General features: G+C 41.5%; 1 protein-coding gene across 1 annotated transcript; it reads right to left on the bottom strand.

Moving 5' to 3' along the window:
• Nucleotides 1–1,765: 1,765 nt before the first annotated feature.
• LOC307229544 (solute carrier family 24 member 2) lies at nucleotides 1,766–23,258 on the bottom strand (the record flags this gene model as incomplete). The annotated part of the gene is made up of 9 exons (XM_079999543.1): nucleotides 1,766–2,015; nucleotides 3,122–3,288; nucleotides 6,912–7,001; nucleotides 7,216–7,353; nucleotides 8,221–8,324; nucleotides 8,667–8,744; nucleotides 8,855–8,966; nucleotides 9,160–9,195; nucleotides 22,338–23,258. The coding sequence occupies 9 exons, from the start codon at nucleotides 23,256–23,258 to the stop codon at nucleotides 1,766–1,768; spliced, it is 1,896 nt and encodes a 631-aa protein (XP_079855669.1).
• Nucleotides 23,259–23,925: the final 667 nt, after the last annotated feature.

Below are 23,925 nucleotides of genomic sequence, written 5' to 3'. Positions count from 1 at the left end.
ACCTCAAGCTGGTGCATATACAGTCAAGTGTTAAAGGAACGCGATTGATGATGAGCAACACATAGTAGGCCTGTTCAATTTGACGTGTTAAAACAGGCCTGGGGCAACCAAGATGGCCGACTGAGAAATAAGAAGGTATGACAGCTATCAGTGTCAGTTATCAACAGTTACTTGCAAATGACAATTCAAAAACAGAAAATATACAATGATATACTATATTTTGATTTCATATATATATGGTATAAATCAAAACATTATGGATGATACCCATCATACCGTCATATTGCTTCTCATTTAATCATCCCCGCAATGTACAAATAAATAAACAAACACCCCGCCCTAACCCACCAAAAAATAATTAAGTTAACAATTGTTGACAGATAATATGAAATCCAACAGAGAATGTTTCATTAAATGCTTTGCAGAATGTCTTCTCACCTTGGTTAAATAAAAGTTAAATACTTATGGTTTACCACCAATTTTTTCTTCCATGCACATAAATATGATTTGGGGCATTCCAAGTGTTTCCACATAAATATAATGTAATTTCTGACAGACAAGTCTTAAATTTCATTTGAAATGGTCTTTATCTATCAAACATAGTTTGAGTTTGGGCTCTACTCCCCTTGAGGTGTACAGAAAACATCAGCATGTTTAATGAATAAATATTGGAGTGACAGGCTTGAATCCCCCGATTAAATAGACGAGTAGAGCCCAACAGGTGGATATGCAGCAAGCAGCAGGCTGCAAAGCAGGAAGCAAAGCAGGTAGGGCAAGAGGGATTGGCTGCTTAAATAAGAGCGTGGAAGCGTGTGGCATCGTCGAGTTGTCTGACAGAACTAGCTCCGCAAGCTATGCCTCATATCTAGGATAAACCAATATTACAGAAACTTCCGATAATCCATTTGGGTGGAAAGCCATGTTAAAATCTCTATTCAATACAAGAATTGTTTGTTTTGAAGATTACAGATTATAATTAACGCTAAACATGGCCATAACTGGGAGATAGACTAGCGTTGCAAAAAGTCTCTGCCTAAACAAAATAATTGAGAAATAATTTTCTGTTTTTAGTATATCAGTGAAAAGATATGTGAAATTCAACATGGAGGCTGAAAGGCTGTTAAAAAAAGCTTGTTGGCCGTTTTTGGTTGTTCGTCGATCCTTCGCCGTAAAAGACAAAATTCTCCGCAGCGTTGCCGCCTCCTTTACGCAGCTTTGGAAAGTCTCTCTCAGCCCTCAGTTTACGCAGTTTAAATAGGCATTAAGACCCATTGTCATATCAAAGCGATGGCTTTTGAACCAACAGAGACTACTGCATGTCATGGAACGGGAGAGAGAGGAGACGCTCTGATTGTGCAACAGGCTGACGGATGTGATTGGTTGACTCCAGTCGGTCCTTTTGCCTGGCATTCACGTCCTGCACACTCGTGTGTTTTTTTGTGTGTGTTTGTAGCTAAGTTAGGTGAATGCTTGTGGAGTGCTGAGAAGGAACCTGTGTTTGTTTGTGTGTGTGTGTGTGTGTGTGTGTGTGTGTGTGTGTGTGTGTGTGTGTGTGCGTGTGTGTGTGTGTGTGTGTGTGTGTGTGTGTGTGTGTGTGTGTGTGTGTGCAGGACTGTGCATGTGTGGCAAGAATCAGAGCTTGTCTAGCACTGCTTCGCAATATCAAATCAGCATTCTAGCAAAGAAAATCCTGCATTTTGTTTTATATAACTGTGTATTACATTGGTCTCTCTCTCTCTCACTCCCCCCACCCCCTTTCTCTCTCTCAGATAGAGACGGGACAGACGATAACTTTGTCCTCCAGCATGACGCTGATGATGAGGAAGACAAAGTATAGCACGAACATGAAGGAGCCCAGCAGCTTGCTCATCTTCCAACTGCTGGCGGCGATGGAGATGATGACGAAGAGGAGCATGAGGAAGAGGAGCACGATGGCACAGAACAGGCCGTTGCTGCTCACCTGCACCGGCTTGAAATCGTTAATAATGTTGTACAGGAGCCATGGGAATGGCAGCCTGGGGGAGGAGGAGAGAGAGAGAAGAGGAGTGGAAAGGAGATGAGAGGAAATTACGAGACGAGAGAATGAGAAAGGAAAGGAGGTGAGAGGAGAGGAGGAGAAGGTGAGAAGGGAGAGGGGAAGAAAAAGAGGAGAGGAAAGGCACGAGGAGGAGTGAGAAGAGGAGAGAGGGTGGACAGGAGGAGAGAGGAGAGGCAACGGAGAGAGGAGCATAGAGGAGAGGAGAGAAGAGGGGGAGAGGAGAGGAAATGAAGTGAGGAGAGAAGAAGATGAGAGGAGAGGGGGGAGAGGAGGGAAGGCGTGAGGAAAGGAGATGAGCGAAGGAGAGCGGTAAGGAGAGGAGCATAACAGCAGAAAGGAGAGGAGAAGAAAAGATGGGGAGAATGAGAGGGGGGAGGGAGGAGTGAGGAGAGGAGAGGAAGAGTATTGTGGATAGAAAATGAATGAAGAGGAGAGGAGGATAGAGGAGAGGCAGAGGGGAAAATAGGAGAGAGAAGAAGAAGAGAGGTGAAAGGAGAACATAAGATGAGGAGAAAGGGGAGGAGGAGGGTAGAAGGGATAGCAGAATAAGAGGAAAAGAATCAGAAAAGATGAGAAAAGAGATCAGAGATCGGAAAAGAGAGAAAGAACGAGCGAGTTAAAGGCAATCGAAATGAAGAGAAAAAATCTCACTCACTTTTCCTTGTAACTTTGAAAATAACTTTCATCAGGGTCAAAATGTAGGTCCTTTCTTTTCTACCATTTCAAAATAAGAGTTACCTAAATCCTTCCATCCTAATCATTCATCTTTTGAGTCAACCATGTGGGTGTGCTAATTAGCACCACCCTGTGGTACATCGGCCGAATCAGTGCACGGGTGGAGAGAAAACCGGGCAGGACTTTGACTTTCTGAAGCTGGAATTTTCCACCTCTGGCAGTATGCGCAACTATCCCCAGAGTTGAAACTTGTTGGCGAGATACTTTCTTCTAAACTGAAAGTTTTACTGATCGTAACTACTATCTATCGTAACTATCCCAGATAAATTGATGCATTTGCTCAGAGGGGAATTAAGTAAACGGTACCCCTGGATTCACAATGAATGTCTCCCTGTTTGTTGGACTCACCCCACGGTGATGTCGAAGATGTTGGAACCCACAGAGCTGGACACGGCCATGTCGCCCAGGCCCTTCCGAGCAACAATCACGCTGGTGATCAGGTCGGGGATGGAGGTTCCGGCAGCAAGTATTGTCAGTCCCATGATCTCCTCTGTGATCCAGAAGGTCTCGCCAACCTAGAGGGGGTGGCAGGAGAGAAACAGTGCGGTTAACATTGGGTATGTGGTGCCACATACTCCAGAGTGAGATACTCCAGTGAGAGGAAACACTCCAAGTATAGACTTGAGAGCCTTGACAAGTACTTATTTTGAGTTTGAGTTTGTAGTGTTTGGAGTGATTTCAGTGGGGTATTTTTCTGGTACGTTAAGTAAGCCTGGCATTGCATGAATCATTGGTGTGACAGCCATGATACTGAAAGTGGACACTGTCCCCTCAAACTGCCCATGCAGAGCTCCCATCTCCTTGAATCTCGATTTTTGAACCAACTTTTTCGTCTTGAATGGCGTAAAACATACTACATGTTAGCTTGTAGTATCGTCCAGTGTACTTTAGTATGTGAGTAAAAAGAACGATGGCTTCTTGGACAAACTACATCACACATTCTTGTTTGCAGTGTTTGCATATTACCATATTTCAGTGGATGGAGTACGTCATCCTGGCACCTTTCTCATACTGTTTGATCCATACTATGGGTTCATACTAAACACTTGTTTGGCATCCTAAATAGTATGCCACTTCACATGCAGCATTTCTTCTTGCTCTTATTGCCAGGTGTGTTAAACCATATGATAAAATGCATCCGAATAGAGGAGACAACATTGTCTGCTGATCAAGGTTTTGTATCCAGCAATACGATTAGGTTTGCAGGACAGAAAATGGAGCAGTCTTTTTCAAAAACTTGCCAGGTGTGCTGTGAACATATTTATTTTTTGATTTCCACTAAATTCCAATAAATGGAAATTAGCTTTTGTGTTGGAAAATCAGAATTGCAATGCTGTCGGAAGTCATGTAATTCATGAGTTCCAGCCAGAATAGCAGCTCTGTGCTCATTAGACTGAGTTCCGCCCTGAAAGTGACGACAATACGTAGTGATGAAAGGTTTGACTCCTTTTTGAGATTCTCTCGAGTCAATCAATAAAAACTCTTTTGATTTTACTACCCTTGGTTCATTTGTTTCTGTTGGTGTAACTCACGCTGAGCAAGGCAGGATTTCCAGTGAACAATGAACAAGAGTCATAAGCGTCAACTGGCTCTGAGTTGTGAGTCAAGTCAAGTCAAGTTTATTAATATAGCCAAAATACTAATTTTATATAGTGAAAATACACTATGAAAATCATAGCAATCCCCTTTGAAACTGATTGCTCATAACATGAACTGAAAGCCACGTGTGTATTAATGTGCTTCCCTCCACCCTTTTGGATCCAACTCCAAGGGCAAGGAAAACTGTGTTGAGGCATTGTTGTTCTCAAAATCGATATAATACTATTATTCTGTTGGACAGAACCCCCACCAGGGAATGAACCTTCCTCGAGGCAAATAAGCTGGTGGACAAGCAGTGAAATGACCTTCACAAACATACATTATTCCTCATACACACATTGTAACAATATATCTAAATCCATGTAATCACATAAACATATATGCACATACATAATGAAGAACACAACTTCATTTAGCTTCCAGTCACACACTTTAATTTCTCTACACAAAGTAAATTCCTTCCTAAATTCCTTAAGCCTTGATCTACATTCCTGATAGCAGTGTAAGACAGATGTTGTAGGGTGGGAAAGAAGGTTTCTAATAAATAAATACATTTTAAATCAGATCTAAAATCAAGATTTATACAAATGATCCCATGATCCAAATACCAACGGATTTTCCTAAAGTGAAGGGTTTTATTCTGACCAAGGTTTAGAAGAAACATGGAAATATAGTGATGACTATATTTACTTCTATTAAGATCGTAAAGTATGTGAAATTAAATGTGATTTCCACAGTTTTATTGAGATTGTAAAGTATGTGAAATACGTGATTTATCTATTGAAACGGATAATGAAATAGATAAAAAAGGGAGAATAAACACAAATTGACACAAAGGAAATCTCTAGGTTAGAAGGCAATCGTTAAATAAATCAATAAAGAAATAAATCAATCAAAAAATTAAATTAAATTAAATAACTTAAAGTAGCCTAGTCACACCATGGGTACCAGTAATAGTAAAAGGCTACAAAAGGATCAACAAGTAAGGGAATTGAAGGAATGTTCCAAATGTATGAAGGGAAAAGATGAAATAACAGTGATAAGTTTGTGGAATGGGAAAGCTTATGTTTCCTCACAGGAGGAAGCTTTAGTCTAAATCAGCTACAGCAGCTGAAAGTTAAATTACAAAACAAAGAAAAAAACAAGAGAAGCTATAAGGCCAATTGGTGGGCTTTTGGAGAGTGGGTAGAGGAAGCTAATAACAGAGAAAAGAAAAGAATAAGAAGCAGGGAGAGGAAAAATGACAGAGAGACGGGAATCAGGGAGAGAGACAGGGCCAGGAAAAGGGACAAAGAAAGCAGAAAGCATCAGCACCACCACCGTATACTGCTAATCAGTGTACTTCTTTGTATCCTATGTTACTGGTGAAAATACTGGTTCTGGACCTGGACTCCCATCCTCCCGTACGGCGTCAACCTCTAGATTTACCCAACCACGTCATTAACAACGAGCCTAACATTATCAACGCAGACATAACAGTGGTCGACCTCGACAGCGACGACGACTAGACACCACGAGCCTACGTCCGACGCCTGAAAGTTGTTTTCCACAACCACAGTGGACTGGTGAAACCTGAAAACATGGGGGCACCGCCCCTGACACCATATGAGACTCATCTACGGTCCACATTCATCAACGGACTGATGTTCCCACTCGGTGATGTTGGAACGCTCGTTTGTCACCTGGAAGACGACGACTCTTGCTGACACTGTCCTCCACGCTGAACACGACTATGAGACACACCAAAGGGACAAAGACCGTAAACAAGATTAAAAGAAACAACGTCCCAGACCCAGATGACCATGCTCGCTCAGGCCCTCACTCAAGGTCAGCAAAGTGCATCACAGCCTCAGCAAAACACCTCCGGCCATACCCAACAAGGAGGGGGATTCCGTGGAAGCCGCCTCAGTCGCCGAGGCCGAGGAGGTCACAACCTAGGCTGCAACACTTGCTTTCGCTGCGGCCAGGAAGGACACTGGGGCCGTGCCTGTCCCACGGCGCCAAAGAGACGACTACAGGGCAACTGGGGTCAAACAGGGGAAACCGGACATTATCAGAGTTGACGCCGGGAGGAGAGGACCCCAGGGAACGACCCAAGTCATGGCTCCGCACTCCCTGATCAGGTGACACACACACAAACACACACACACACACAGGACACCCGAGGCTTGGGCGGCCTTCGCTGATCTGAAACATTGCCTTACAGTCGCATGAAATAATAAGCACAGTGTTGATGTTTCTGATGTTTATGACTGAATTAGAGAATCAAACTCGGTAGAGCTGGGCAAAGAGGCGAGGTTAAGGCGACCGGTTGGAATAAGTTGCATGTCTGGGGGATAGAGAGATGGGCTCAACAGGAGTCCTGCGGTGCAGATTTACAATTAGAGGTGGATCTGGCTGTGGCCCGAGGTGGATTAGCGGCTACAGTCACACATTAAGCTTCCCCACTCTGAAGGAGACACTTCTTGCTGTGTGGAATGGTCAAGGGTGTAGACACTAACAGTACACAGTAGAATGAAAAGTGTTCCAAAGGTGTTACCTGGTGGGCCCACCACACCATCAGATAGGAGAAGAAAGCGATCCAGCAGATGGAGCCGAGAAAAGTGACTGGGAAGAACCTGGCGGATGTCTGGAAAAGTAACAAATCGATTGAACCAATAAATTATAGCAAACAATCACCCACAGGCAATACATCAAACTGACGGGAAGAAAAAGAGGACTCAGGCGGGACTGGAGTTACAGCCGTGTGTGTGTGTGTGTGTGTGTTTGTGTGTGTGTGTGTGTGTGTGTGTGTGTGTGTGTGTGTGTGTGTGTGTGTGTGCGCGCATGGCCCCTTCTCCCACCTCTCTCCGGACGTCGGGCAGGGTGAACCACAGAGGAAGGACGATGGGGAGGATGAGGAGGTATGTGATGCGCTTCCTGTTTGTGTCGGGCCACGCCAGACTCAGAGGCTGGTCTTCATCCTCCTCTTCGTCGCTTCCCTTGACGGAGTAAAACAAAAGCAGAGAAATTAAAGGCGGAAGTGTGTTAACATGTATATTCTCAACAATACATACAATCACACTTAACTTATAACTGGCCTAGTGTTGTTATGGGTCTCGAGATGTTGACTTCTACTTTTTAGATCAAATGAGATTAAATACAGTATGTTCGAAAGAAGATAACAGCCATTTGGAAAACAACATTTGAGTTCAGACAGTAAAGTCAGAATTCTCACAAATTTCACCATCTTGACAACTCTGAATTTTAACTTTTTTCTCTGAGATGAACTCAAAAAACACACAGCAATATTTATTTTTCTGTGTGGTCCCAATCCTCTTCCATACAAATATAATCTCAATTTATATATATATATACAATATATATATATATATTAAATAAAACACACAATATATAATATAATAATCATATGATAATAATTATATAATGGATACAGTACTGTATATACAAATGTATATATTAGTTACATTACATTTAGTCATTTGGCAGACGCTTTTATCCAAAGCGACTTACAATTATTCAAACACCGATGGATGCAGCCATCAGGAGCAATTAGGGGTTAAGTGTCTTGCTCAAGGACACTACAGCATGCTAGCAGGAGGAGCCTGGGATCCAACCAGCAACCTTTAGATCACTAGACCACCAGCTCTACCTCCTGAGCTCCTTGATCTTGCATCACAAAAGCTAATTTCTATTATCTATTATTTTTTAGTTGAATTTGAAAACATCTTTCTTTGTTAAGATAACACGAGCTTGGGGTAAAAAGCATCATCATCATCAACAATGCATTACGTATTTTCAGATTCATTGTGTATTTTTTGGGTGTAAACGTGATGTAGACGCCGCACCTCCTCTCCGGCCACACTGCCGTTCATGGGTGGTGTAACCTCCACAGCGACGTTGGTGCTGTTGGGGATGTTTTTGTCGGATAGGAGCGAGGGAGGACGAGAGACTGAGGGAGAGAGAGAGAGAGAGAGAGAGAGAGAGAGAGAGAAGAGATGTGTGAGGGATATGTCTTTTCGTCAAGTTTTATTCGTGGACAGCAATTGATTGGCCTCAGGTGAAATAATTTCACATTTTAAGTATGTATGGCACTCTAATATGCACATCACATAGTTGTTGAGAGTCATTCCTTTAGCATTACCTCTGTAAATAGCAAGTCCCTCTGCCGTTCTGTGTAAATTATTGAAATTTTATTGAAGTCTGTAATTTAATGTTTTAGTCTGTTTTCTTCTCAAACATTCATGCTTTTCACTTATAACAGGGCAAACTAAATAAGCCGCCGTATGCTCACCCACACCGTTTGCCGCATCCTCCTTGCACTGCTGCTTGGCCATTTTGTGAAGAATTGAAGCTTTCTCTTTGAACCGACCTGAAATGCAATAACCTCAGTCAGTCTGAGTGTGTGTGTGTGTGTGTGTGTGTGTGTGTGTGTGTGTGTGTGTGTGTGTGTGTGTGTGTGTGTGTGTGTGTGTGTCCTACCCTCTCCACTCAGAGGGTCCAGTGTGTGAATCATTAGCTGGAAGATGCTGTTCCTCATCAGGGAATTGTGTAGCGAGGCACAGCTCCCCTCCCTCTGCAGCCTGGGCTTAGCCTGCACACACATGCATGCACATACACGTACACACACACACGCACACCCACACACACACACAGATAAATATATATATATATATATATATATATACATACATATATAAAGCATTATTATAAGTATATATAAGCGTCATTTATTTATCTATTGCTCCCGAACAGCCAACACTATAATAACGCCAACACAAACTCACCATCAGTTTGTTGTCATCTTCTCCAGCGCCATTGACCTTGAGGGGAGAAGGAAAAACAGAGGGAGACAGAGATAAATGAGCCTGGATGGAAAACTCTTTATTTCCAGAACCAAGATAAGTCCTGAAGTAGAATTCAGGAAAAAAAAACCAGTGTTAAAAAATATAGTGTACAGTGTTAAGACACAGAGCTATTGTGTGTCTGGCCTCTCTAAAAAAACACAAACCTATTTGACCTTTGGAACCTTACTTATTTTCATTCTATTCTTCATTTGTTTCTATAACGCCAAACAGCAAACCACCACTCAATGAAAAAAAAAAAAGCAAAATGGAAATAGATCGTTTTCATTCTCGGCGTTAGGACTGTCAACCTACGAATGTAATGAACGCATCTCATTGAGGTCCATTTATGTTATACTCAGTATTAAACTCTAAAGGTATTACAAAGGTTTCCTGGGAGGCAGGCAACCAAACGATTAAGGACTGAATGAATAAATGAATGAATGAATGAATGAATAACTCAATTATTCAATCAATCAATCAGTCGCTCAGTCAATCAATCAGTGGATCAAAACATTATCATAACATATAAAGGAAGCACAGTGATTTAATGCTCTAATCTTGAGACCGTGAGCATTAGACTAGATATTAGTCTGGGATTTTGACCTTAATGTTTTTTTGATGGTTTTAGAGGCTGTCACTCAAAAATCTGTGAAAAAATGTATCTTACTTTGAGATAGTTACCCCCCCGCCCCACCAATATCATCATAGTAAATATTGAAGCTTGACAAGTACAATATACAGTATGAAATGGAAAATTCACCGATGGACCTCCAGACCCCTACCCCTCCAGTCTTTTCACCTTGGGGGAGGAGGCGAAGGGGTGGTGGAACTGGAAACCCACTGTTGCAATTTAATTTTAGGATTGCTTATAACTTATTAACTTAACACATTCGCCAGAACTACGACCTGACACAAATGCGAGGAGAAAGAGTGAAGAAAGAGAGAGAGAGAGAGAGAGAGAGAGAGAAAGCGAGAGAGATATCAGTCAGGCTGGAAAGCTTGAGTGTTGCCATATTCACCTCTGCTGTTAACCGCAGAAACTCAAGGTGTAAAATGAAAACAATTGGCGATGTAAAAAAAAAACCTATTTGGCCCTATGAATATTTAAGGAAGCTCCAATCACATTTGAGGTAACAAATGTCTGTTTGTGTGCGTGTGTGTGTATGTGTGTGTGTGTGTGTGTGTGTGTGCGTGACATCATTGTCCCTTCCTGTTCCAGCCCTCCTACATGGAGAAGAAAGAATCAGAATCATCAGCCATTGCTTGGGGATCCACTCCAACAGAATTTCATTTGAGATTGGGTTCATCCCGTCTCCACCGTGGCCTGGCAAATTCCGAAATGACATGCTACCGTACTGCTTAGTACACCAAATTAGTATGTGAGCCTGTTTAGTGTGTCCGAAACCATTGCATGCATCAAATAGTATGCGAAAAGTACCAGGATGGAACTACATCTGGTGAAATAAGATAGTATGCAAAGACTGCACGTTATGCTGGAAAAAAAAATCCCGCAAAGCCTTGCGAGGGCAAGGGTGCTGTGTAGCACATACTATGCCATTTCCAACACAGGGTCAGTGATCAGGGGGAGGAGATAGGCATACGAGCTGGCCTGGTGCGAAGCAGCAAAAACAACAAAAATATTGGCCGACATACAAGTGTCATAGGGACGACAGCAATGAAACACCTTATTTGAAGCTTATCTGAATAACAACGCTGACAGCGGACACCAATCCCACCAATAAAGACTCGTTAGGATTCGACCAATGAGGACGCGTTTAGAATGCGTACATCATGAATATTCATATCTTGCCAAGAAAATAATCCGCTAGTCGTCTGCATTTCCTCTCCTCCTTTTTCCTCCCGGCTAAATAAAGTTATATCTTCTGGAATACGTGACTGTGGTGGATGGGATGGCTTGAGCAGCCACACCCGACGCTCGTTGGTTGGGCTAAGGAGCGGAAGGTTTAAAAACCCCATCCCCACACTCACTCAGGATATGGGAGCCTGTGTCATGACATGTTCAATCTGCTCCTGGCTGATTCCGTCTAGCCTCATCTCTACAATAAACTGTTGTTAACAACCCCCCCGTCGTCTGTGTCTCTGTGCCGGAGGTCCCTGAAAACGCCACTTGGGGGGCGTTTGGTGGCGAGACGGCTAGATGGAATTATCCAGGAGCAGATTGAACATGTCATGACAGGGCTCATATCCTGAGTGTGTGCGTGGACGGGGTTTTAAAAAACTACCGCTCAACAGCCCAACCAGTGAGCATCAGGTGTGGCTGCTCAAACCATCCCATCCACCACAGTGACTCATTAAAACACGATAGTTCCTCCGTTATTCTCCTGCCGTGATTATAAAAAATGATGTCGGGGAAGGAGTTATTGTCAAATGTTTTCCCTCAAAAGCCCCACAGTGGCACCCGCTTAAATATGGCTATTATTTGTATTTTATATTATTCTATTTTATCCAAACTTGACAATTGATATTTGGATTAAAAAATAAATAAACACAAAAAAAAGGCTGTGCTCTGTCTTTGCGCTTCTAATGGTCCCCCAACCAACCGACTAAAACAGGGTCCGTCAGGTTGAGGTCCCCTCTTTTAGTCGATATATAATACAGCTGTTTCCAGCAAAATATCGATGCCCATTCACGCTTAAAAACAATATATCCTGCACCAAAAATAGCAGGATATAGGCATAGCAGGATGATTACCTACTGTTTACTATATAAAAATATTTGCCCCCTCGCCATTTTGGGAATGAGATGAGATGAGAAAATTGAGCCTTATTTGCGAGAATAGAAACCCCGAGAACAAGGTTTGGACACAAGTTTGGACACTGAAATAAAATTTTATGTCCAAGCAATTACCTCGTGGCAGCAGCATACCCTCTCGGGAGTTTACACCCAAACATTTCTACCCAAAAAATATGCAATGAATCTGAAAAGACTTAGTCCATTCTTGTGACCATCGATTACCAAACAATATATTTAAGAATAATATATAAAACATATATTGAAATATAATTTAAATTCATTGTTATACAATATATGAAAAAAATTACAGTTTTTGATCATTAAGAAGAGTACACATACAAAAAAATTATAAAATAAAATATGATATACAAAAATAATAATAGATATATAAACACCTAACATAAACTGCCTATCTAGTGATTGTATCAAATGAAAAATCGATCAAATAAAGGTAGCCTTATTTAAGGTTGCCTACATGTTGCATGCCTATGCTAAAAGGCAGCATACGTGAAATTCTCTCACGTATGCTGTCCCATAAGCTCCACGTCACATACTGGGTGCAGCTAGAGGGCGTTTAAACGACACCATCGAACCGAGATGTGGGGTCCTCCAGTGTGCAGCTGCACTCGTCAGAGAAGGACTTGAATTGACGCGCTTTCTAGTTACCATGACAATTCTATGCTTTGTACTCGGGATTGGCAAAGCAGTTCTTTTCGGTGTACTGAGTCATCCCAATCAGTGCATGAAAAAGATTCATTCAAAAGATTCGTTCAAAAGCTAGTCCAGCTCATTGAACTGAAACGTGGCCGAACGGTCAGTTCAGCTCGCCGACTAGTGAACTGAGAACAGTCGTCGTGAAGGAAAAGCGACCGAGAATCTAGTTGGATAAAGATACCGTTTGCAAACTGAAAGCTGACATAACAAAGTGCTGCCCTACTATATACGACAGATATTTTCGCGACATCTACTTATTATTTTAAGTTATTGGTACTACTTCCCACTTTGAGACTTCAAGACATGAGAGGGAGGGGAGAGGGAGAAGAGCGGGGCGGCCTTGAGTGGCTGCCTGTCGCTCAGGGCTCACGCTCACTGTGTACGATCAGTGAAGGAGTCACGGAACACGCACCGTTCCCTCGCAGTGGAAGGATCTGAGACAGAAGGATCTGAGTCTTTTTTTTCCCCCCTTTCATATTGCAGGTTTCCCCACGTATTGTAAACTACAAAAGTTGGTGGTGAGAGTGCAGTACTTCTAAAAAACTTTAAATCTTGCATTAAAAAGGGCTGAAAGAAAACCAGTCTTGCAGTCATCACAGTACTAGCTAGGCCTTTATTTGTTCCGTTTTATGTGAATGCAACAATGCTATGCACTGTATTGTACTATATTTTAGATTATGTATTGCCTTGTAATGTAAGGTGATTTCACTACGTTTATCTTACTACGAATCACTGGTCTCAACTGACTGAGAGCTCACGTTAACTGACTGACTGATGTACATATCTTTTTAGTAAGTGATTCGGTTCAGTTCGTACAAAAATATTCGATGTTTTGAATGAATCGTTCACGAACGACACAACACCACTTTGTACCTCTTTAAGATTAGACAGTATGAGATAACAGTTCGATGCTGTAGGATCTGGGCGGGGCTTTTGACAGAGAAGGTCTGTGGCTTTTTTTAAGTGAAACTTAAAAAACAGTCTTAATGTCAACGTTTCCACCTGCCCAGTGTCCAGCTCGCTCTAGACTCAGTAGTCTAGAGTGGTCCACAGTGGTTCCTGCAGTCTGTCAGTACTGACTACACGCCCCCTTACCGTTAAATAACACGGGTCCTCAATTATCGACCAATTCGCTTAATGCCCTGGTCCTAGGAACGGAACTCTGTCGTTAAGTGAGGAGTACCTGTACCAACTTCATCCTCATGGATTACTGCGGTAAATGGGATTGAAAAAACAGAAAGACTGTATACGCCGTAGGGTAGGTGGAAATGTAAAGAATATTGAATAAAAAAAATACAAAATATAAAAATAATAAGATATAAAATATAATCTTCATCTGCATCTTCATACATAGGACTCTATACAAAAACGGTTTCTCCTTTGGCCTTTTTGGGTGGCTTTATTTATTCATTTAATGAAAATATATTATTACAATTATTATTATTATTATTATTATTATTATTTGAATCAATTATTTTTCAATTAGCATTGAAAAGTGTCTAAAAATGTCAAAATAATGAAATGCTTATGGGTTGATTGGACATGGAAAACTTACATGCTTATATGTGTATATGGTAACGGACACTGTAAAACATTGAAAGAAGACACAAAGTATGTATAAAAAAGGAAAAAAGAAGGCTAGTTCGTGCACACTTTTGAATGTTAAAAAAGAAACCTGTTCTCCTGCGAGCAGAGGTCGTCTATCCTGTGGTGACATGTGAGGATTGGTTCTCACAGAGCAGAATTAGGTTCGCAGAGGTTGCGGCTCACATGGCCTCCAAGACGGACACATGCCGACCACAGAGACTAATAACCCGCAGCATCTGCTGGAGCCAGGCTTAATGTGTCCAGGTCGGAGGAGAGACCCAGAGGGCAAGACAGAGAGGTGGGAAAGCATGACAGACCATGCAATGCTTGAGCAGTGCCAAACTTGTACTTTGCCATTTCAATAAAGATTATTTTAATGACATACATTTAAATTTAATTAAATTGAATAAAATGAAATAGACAGGCTCAGGAAACACACGCTTGATTTTTGAAATTAAAAATGTACAAACTTTTCATTTTTTTACATGATGAGGTCTGAAATATTTCGTTTTTGTCATCTAATACTTAAGATGGTTTAACAAAATTATAACTTTTATTTAAAAATATATTTTATTACATTTGTTATAATTATTATTATCGTAACTATAATTGAATTTTAAATAATTATATGTACTTCCCATTCTTCACACATACTTAATACTAGTATTAAGTATTTAGCCTAATTGCCTAACATGACATTTTGAAAGATATTGTAAAGTTAGGTGACGAAATTAAGTTGTCTACACACTTTTTTTTCTTAAAATTGACTGTTAACGCCAACAACGAGTTAAAGATTTAATTTTCACCAATGTAAAAAAAAACAATAATAATACTTGATCGATTAAAAGTCAAGCCCCTTCAAGCATTGATTCTTATTTAAAATCTTTGCTCAGTTTTTAACTTAATTTTGCTTTTACGTAAGTGACCTTAGCCAAAAGTTGTTGACTTTTGCCTTTTCAAAAGAAGCATGGCAAATATTCACCTGCTTAGAACTAGATTGGTTAATATTTAAGATATTTTTCAGCTGCACGATTATAACAGAAAATGGAAACCCACGTTGTTTGCTTTGCTGTTCTACGGGCCAGATGTAGAATACTGAAAACACAAACCACTTATCCAATATTGCTGTGCTCTGTCAATCGTCTGGCCCCGATGCTGCGTTCCTGATGAACTTCTGGCGCCGGCCCTTGAGGTTGCCTGCGTGAGAGCCTCCGTGCGTTGTAATGACATTTCATTGCATATATGTATGAACGTATGTGACAAATAAACCCCCTGGAATCTTGAATCTTGAATCCTGAACTTGGCAGCTCGGAGCGCTACAGTGGTTACCACGCATGGTAGCAGCAGCCAAAGCAGCTTGGCCCAGGGTTAGATAATAGGACCCAATAGTCACCTCACTCAAGAACGATTCAGGTTTTAAATAATTCATTTCAGCCATTTTGAATGAAGTCAATGCCCCTATAGACACCTTATCCGGTCAGGTTTCATAATTACGAGTTTCCGACGCAGCTTGAAATGCATCGTGAGGCAGATTACACGAGGTGAGATGATTAGAGGCTTATGGCCAAAGTTGTAGATAATGTTTTCAGTAACAAATAAACTTATTTTGATAATGCTTCATACTCTGAAGCATTGTTCATGTAAATGTTCATGTCCTGTTTGTATTTAAAAATGATGTCAAATCTATCATTTGGTGTGTTTATGTAGAAGTTTGAGGTCACCCCTCACGCTGCAAAAATTGAACACCACCCACAACTGACACCATGACACAAAATCAATGTCTCTGGGCAATCGAACGCAATGTGATAGGATTCCTTACATATGCTCTTACAAACATAGACATTCACAAGCTATTGAATCCATGAATCTGTTGGTTGAGATTATAGGTCACGTCATAGATAGATCTGAAACAGGGTACATATGGTTTGCAAGTGTGGGGTAGATTCATTTCTTTGCAACGGAAACTTCAGTTCATCCACTTTGTGTCGATCACGCACATTTTAGTATTTTTAGAATTTTTAGAGCTTACAGAGCTTATTGTGCGTAATCACCGGGTGTCATGACATTTCACTGCATATATGTATGACCATATGTATCTGTATGTGACAAATGATGTCTTGAATCTTGAACTTGTCTCGGAAGCAGAACTGTTAAATGAATAAATCAAACACAGGAGCTGTTCTCCTTCAGATATTGCAATCCTTTGGTGTGGAATACACTGCCAACATGCTTCAAATAATCGAGTAGATTCCACAAATTCCGGCGTAAGTCTTAATCCGGTAAGTCGCCAAATCACATGATTTATAGCGGGGATTCCATTGCATGATGTTCTACGACAGAAACTTGGTCTTTAGGACTACATTTTAGGAAGCCACCCTCTTCAATAATGGCTTCCTGTTAGTTACTAGTGTCATAGCTATGTCATAGCTGGAATTACGGTGATTTGAATTCTTCTAATAAAACAACAGAAATTATCTGCTTTTCTTAGATTCATTTGCTTTTTGATATGACAATATGATTTTTCTCAATTCTCATTTAATGTGAATGAGAATTTTGAATGTAAATGTATCTGAAAGCCGCTAAAAAGGCATCGGGAAGGAAGTGATTTTCTTCACAGGTATCTCACCTCTTTATCTCATAGTATCTCCTTATCTCTACCCCTTTTCCCTTTCCTCTCTCCTCCTCTTCTATACATCTCTTGTTCACTCATTACAATATTGCATATCGGCCATTAGCCACCCATCCGTGGGTCATGGAGGGGTTTGGTTGAGTTTCACGTCTCAATTCATATTCTGGGAATTGGAACATTGTTAATGAATTTTTCGATAGTATTTTTGTGTATCAAGAATTTTATATATATATTTTTATATATTTTATATATAATATTTTATATTATATATATTTGTATATATATCTATATTGTACACATTTATATATATATATATATATATATATATATATATATATATATATATATATATATATATATATATATATATTCATACGTATGTGATATATAGCTCAGGATGGGTGAAAACTAATTCTGGGTAAATGCAAATTCTTCTTCTTAAGTCCTCCAATATGAGAAGAAGAACATAGAAGACACAGCTCAGTTTTCCTCTCCTCCTCTGGGACGTTCTGCGATGTCCACCTGACCGTCTTAGCTGCGAGACTTAGCCATGATTAATCGCCAGAGCTCACCTGCTTTTAGCACGGTAATTTCCAAGCCTGCGTGTGAACTCCCCCAACAACCTTCACAGGTCACAGTGTTTACAGGGCTCATTCATGCCTTCCGTCTCCACACATCCGCCATCTCACCGTCCACATTGGTTCAATCTCCATGGAACTGTACTCTTTAATAGCAGCACTGATATCACTATGAGTAGCACCATGAATAGCTTAAAGATCTGGGCGGCAATAATAGCTTATATACTGTGTATATAGATATACAGTATAAACATATACACACACACACACACACACACACACACATATATATATATATATATATATATATATATATATATATATATCGGCCTGCAGTGACGAAACAGATATCAACATTTAGAGAAAGTGATTTCTGTCAAAAGAGGTTCATCTGTAATTGGAATAATGAATCTCTGTTACCGTACAGACTAAACAATAACAACTAAAGTTTGACATTGAGCTATTTGCACCTACAATGGGAAGGTCACTCATTTTTTTCAACTTTTGATGTTACTGTCGAAAAATCAATCCATAGGGAGTGTTAGAGATTGCTCTCTGTTTGCTGGCGTCACTGCGGGTAAGCAGTTCATAAGGGGATTACAGGGGATTGTCGTCCTTAGTGTGATTGGCTACCCAACCAGCTATTCTCACTCTCACTGCAGTACAGAGGGCTCGAGTCAAACCGTACACCCCAAACGGACATAAACAGTCCCAACTAACTCAAACTTCATAACACTCAGTGTGAGTTAGAGTTAAGGTTGGGGTTAGGGTTGGGGTTGGGGGGCTGACCAAACGATGAGCATTCTTTGAGGACCGACCAACGGGTGGTTCTTGCCTTTTCACACGCCAATCTGCAGATCCCATCCCCAGCCCTCAGATAGCAGCTGTGTATTCTTAGCAAAGCTAACGGGATCGGAGTGGCTTAACCTGTGAGGATTACTCAAGAGCTACCGACACATGAGGGCAAGGAAGCCGTACATAAAGTGCCGGACAGCAGCAAGAGAAGAGCTTGTTCTAGCGGAGAAGGCGCGGCGGCGGCCTGCGGGGGAGCCAATTCTAAGAAAGGCAACAAATGTCAAACAGAGCTTTTGCAAGATCAGTGATACTAATAGCAGACTAAGGATAGTGCACCAGGTACGAGGTGAATCCTTTAAGTCAAGACCTGAATGAATGAAGACCTCTCCCTAGATTTGGGGGAGAATTCCAGTTCAGCATGCCGTCAATGTGTCAAATTAGCCTCCATAATTCTCAAAACATTTAGAATTACAAAATAAATTAAAATAAAATATAAAAAACTCCAAAAATGTAAAAGTAACAGGGTCTTGGTTTGGTTTGTTTGAAGTAGATCGCCTTGTATAGGTATACTTAGTTGCATTAAAATTTAAAGAAAATAAAAGCAAAACTTTGTCATTAAGAGGCCACAACAGAGCAGGATTTGGGACGGTACACGCAGGGCCGGCTCTTCCTATAGGCCAGATAGGCGACCACCTAGGGCATCCAGGGAGGGCACAGAGAGGGAGCGCACCTGTCTCCCTGTTCGACGGTACCAACGATGCATGCGCCAGAGATGGGGCGCAAATTACCGTACATGGTAATTTGCTCACTCTGTAACCAAAATCCCAGAAGCTAATGGTGATGAGAGATAAGTTAAAAGACAGAAAATCGAAAAAATAAATATAACAATATACATAGGCTAATCTTGGCAGTTGTAACTGCTTTGTGTGCTGAAACTATTAAAACCTAAATTTTCAGTATAATATAAGGTAGCAAAACACAATTGACTGATTTGGCATACTATTTTGGAAAATAACTTTGTAGTGAAATTTATAAGTAAAACAAAAAATGTGTTTGGCCAGATGGCCCTGAAGGATTGGTGGTGGTTGCTGCCCGGGCTAGACTACAGCTGCGCTGCTCTAGGAACAGCCTACAGAACAGTAACTTCAGCAGGCGTCACCTCAGTCCCGTAAGAGATGACCACATCAGATAGTAACAGATCTGCTTCCAACTGCGCACACAGACAGAGAAAACAACAAAAAGAATACAAAGGTTGATGGGAGCAGATGTGTAAAAGATAATTGCTTCAGGTATAAGTGTGTTTATGTGTGACTGCGTTTGTGGTTTCATGTAGTGCATTTACATTGCATTACATCATGACTTTTACCAGACGTTTTTGTCTAGATAATTTGTAAATGTGTATATTTGCCCTTGTATGAAATTGTCATTGCTTGCGAACTGCCATCATGATCCTTCACCTCTGCTCCCTTTGGGCTCTGTTATATATAAACTGAGTGCTAGGCAGCGTAATTGCCGCTCTGCTGCTAATCTTCAAATCAGACTTCTCCCTCATCTTTCTGCTTGTGCTCCCAGCCTGACATGAAGTGATTGGTAAGTGGGTTGTCATTAGCCCTGCACTGACAAATACACACTACAGACTATACCAACACAGCTACCCTAAAAATGCATTTCACGATTGGAGGAGATATATTCCATTTGTCCTTTGTGGTTCTAGGATGTCAGGACTCTAGTGGTGTCGCGGGGACAGGAAGCTTAGCTAGGCATGCAGCGCTACTCCCTGGATTTCACTGGATTTTGCAATTCACAGCTCTCAGGACTCCCCACAAATCTAAGATACTATGAGGATTTAAAGGTGAGGCTGAAGTACAGAAGACAGCTGAGTTCAAACTTTGCTAAGGTGAAAACCTACAGGAGATGGAGAACGTGGATATACAGTTCTTCCTAACATGATTATGGATCGATTTCATGTAGATTTCATGGATTATACGGATACTATATGTTTTGCGCATATATCCAGTATATATATATATATATATATATATATATATATATATATATATATATATATATGATTTGTACTGTAAACAAAAACCTACATATGTTTAACATATATGACCATTAAATTCAAAGTATAAAGTAAATCAAGATAACAATGTGTATTTCCTGATACCAGGGGTCAGAGTGAAAAGAAGATGAAGAGGGGAGAGAAATGCTCCTTTGAAAATGTTTCATTCCTATGAGAAGTCACTGAACGGTTTCATTGCTTCTTCAAATTTCATCAAGATCGGTCTATTTACCCAGAATGACTGCCTATAGCCATGCCAGTCCACTCACAATCCCTTGCCCTGTGATCAACCTCCAGGGATGCAAGAGTGCAGTTAAGCTGAAGGATGATTCCCTTTGAACAACAATCAATCAAACTCTTTGCATGATCCCTTTTCTAACACAACAGGCTCAACATGAGATGCATAGCCCCAAGACCCTAATATCCTAAGATGCACAGACCCGAGATCCTGATTACACTCTCATATGCCTATAGTTACACTCACACACCTATTCACTCAACAAGCAAAGAATTCAATTCAAAAACAAAAATTCTATTCACAATTAATGAACCCAATGAGACCTCAGGTGAGCCCTTGAAAATATCCTTAAGAAGGACTGTTACAGATATTGTACCATTTGTACGATTCACCATTGGTCCTCTGAATTTTATTGGGTTTCTGAGAAAACTCCTGGAAAAATCAGAACTGTCATTTTCAGAAATCATAAATTTGCCTTCTAACTTTTGAGATGTTTTGAGGAGTGTTGCTTGAGAATTATTGGCTATTGCTCTGCAAAGTCTTAGCTTGAGTTTTTGTATTTTCTGTACCCTCTAATTGCAAGGCCTAGATTTATTGGAGAAGGAGAGAGGCTTCTACTAATAATGAATCGACCTTTCATACAAACACACATTTGGGAATTTACACATTTGATTAAAAAGCACAAACAGGAATGAGCGATTGACCTTAGACGGGTGCGGTTATTCCGAGTCTTGGTGAAGGAGCCAGAGTTGATCTGATTTTATAAATGGAATGGGTGGAGTTTGGATTCTGCACCGCTTCACTTAGTCAGCACGAATAAGGCTCCCATCTGTCTCTGTGATATCTGAGCCACACAGGTGACAGGTTAAGACAAATCTCCCTACCATTCCAGAAGGGAAGTCAGGAGGGTTTGGCAGGCTGACAGAGCAGCTGTATCACTGGTACCAGTCCACCATTGAACAGCATCCCTCTCCCTCTTTATCTCTCTTTTAACATCACCTGATTCTCGATCTCAAACCATGGTGGTCAAAGGCTTGCTGAATTTCTCTGGGGTCACCCTAAGGTGTGAGAGGTGTCTGTATGGTCTTATTAACCCTCAAAAGGGAAATTGAGTTTCGAAACACAGATACTGAACAAAACCTAATGAAAATTCACGTGACCTCTGCAGAGTATTTGTTTTCCTACCCCTGCTGAGGGTTGTGTACTCTGGAATAAATGGAGATGGATCATTTGAAATCCATAACTACTCTTTGGCGTTTTTTGGGTGAAGTTTCAGTAGCGGATTTATGATAGCCTTGCTCTGTCAGGGGTTAGTCCAGGAGTTCTCGGATGACTGAATAATGCCATTGGGGTTTATTTAAAAATTTGTGAGTCAGTTATAAACACAACCCAACACCATTCACTGTCCTGTGAACACTTGAGGGATCAGATATTGATAAAATAATTGTCAAAGTGTCAAGAAGTGAGCAGCTGAACAGACGGTGACAATTGTTTCAGTGGGATAGATCGATGGATAGACAGATATAAGGACAGATGGGTTATAGCTCAAAGGACAGATGGGTTATAGCTCAAAGGACAGATGATTAGATACTGGCTTTTGGCAGAAGGGATGTATAGACAGTGGACAAATGATGGATTGAGGGATAGAATCAGCTATAAATAACAGATGAAGCGATAGAGGCAGTAACAGTGACAAGGGATCCTTGCATGGTCAACCGGTGGGACCAGAAGTTAGAGGGTTAGGTATATTGGACTCACCTTGGGCACAGACTCCAGCTCATCCACGCGGTTGTTCCCCAGTCTGCTTTTGATAACATGCTCCACATTGGCGTTGAACTTCATGAACGTCACATAGCAGGCGTAGCACATCAGCAGGGCTATACTCTCCTTGACGGTAATTTGGTTATCCAGAAAGAAGTAGATGAGCATGAGCAAGCCAATGATGTAGAAGGAGACGTCTCTGAACAGAGGCCACCAGGTGAGGTTCAGCACCTCCTTGGAGAACAGTGCGCACATTCCGATCACGAACAGGATGTTGAACACAGCTGAGCCCACAATTGTGCCGATGCCCACGTTACTGTGGGAGACAAAGACTCCGATGACAGAGGTAAAGAGCTCCGGGGCAGATCCGCCGGCCGCCATGAAGGTCGCCCCAGCGACATCGTCGGAGATGACAAGTTTCTCAGTGATGACAGTGAGAGCCGGCACAAAGAACTCATCGCAGACGATGGCTAAGGCGATGAACATGTAAAGCATGCCGAACATGTGGAGTACCACAAAGCCCTGCCGCCTCTCCTCCAGGCTGAAGTAGTCGGTGGGGTAGTCCCCCTGGTTCATGTCTTCCGAGCGCATGGCCACAGGTGTGTCCTCTACCAGAGAGTGGTTGCTGTGGTGGAGAAGAGTTCTATGGGGCACCGCCGCCTCTGCTGACCCCTCATCGGCAGATCCCGGCTCTTGAGCTGCCGACATGGTCAACATCAAGGCACTCCACGAAAACACTGTGCTGACCCCCACCAAGCTAATGACGAAGCCCAAGATCCGTCCGGGTCGCAGCTTCCTCCTGACATGCTGGTGACGGTACTGGGCACAGCCGCCATGGGGACCTAATAGAGGAATAGAGGCCTGGTCTGAAGACATGACGTCTCTACTGCGACTTCTAGCGGGATGCATCAAATCCATGGCGTTTGTGCGCTGGTACTCTGGCGGTGGACAGAGTTTGGGGGGTTCACCACGAAGCTGCTCTACGCTGGTTGCGGTGAGCAGCTACAACGGCTAGGGGACGGGGGAGTGGGGGTGGGGAGGTCTCGCTGGGGCTCGGTGTGTTTCAGCGTTGGGTTGGCATACTGTTCCCAAATGGTTGTCTAAACACAAAAGAGGCCCTTAGGTCTGATTCCAGGGTCCAACCAGTTCAAAGACTTCCTCATATTAGTCACTGAAAACAGAAACAGGAAAGAGAAAGTAGAAGAATGGAAGAGAAGAGAAACAACACGGCAACAAACAAGTTAGTCTCCATCACAGGAAAGAGGAAGGAAAGGTTAAAAGTGATGCAGAGTGAAAATCCCAGTGCATCAGAATACAAACCAACTTTATTGGACTTTAATTGTTTATCAAGTTAACTATATAGTTATATTATACAGAGAATTTTTTTTTTGAATTTTGAATTCAGTAATTTTTTTCTTTCAGAAAAAAAACTAAAGAGAAGGCAAATTTACAAGACGTAATGCTCAACCTTTATGCACTATTCATATTGTTACAGTTTAGAACTTTAAACAAATAATTATGTGGGATTTGTCAATTACAGGCCCCACTCATTTTGCACAAACTAGGGAGAATATTCAATAAAATT

Source organism: Zeus faber, assembly GCF_960531495.2.
Source record: "Zeus faber genome assembly, chromosome: 4".
In the NCBI taxonomy this organism is placed as follows: Eukaryota; Metazoa; Chordata; class Actinopteri; order Zeiformes; family Zeidae; genus Zeus; species Zeus faber.
The sequence above is the reverse complement of the archived record's forward strand: the minus strand, read 5'-3'. Positions and strand labels throughout refer to the sequence as shown.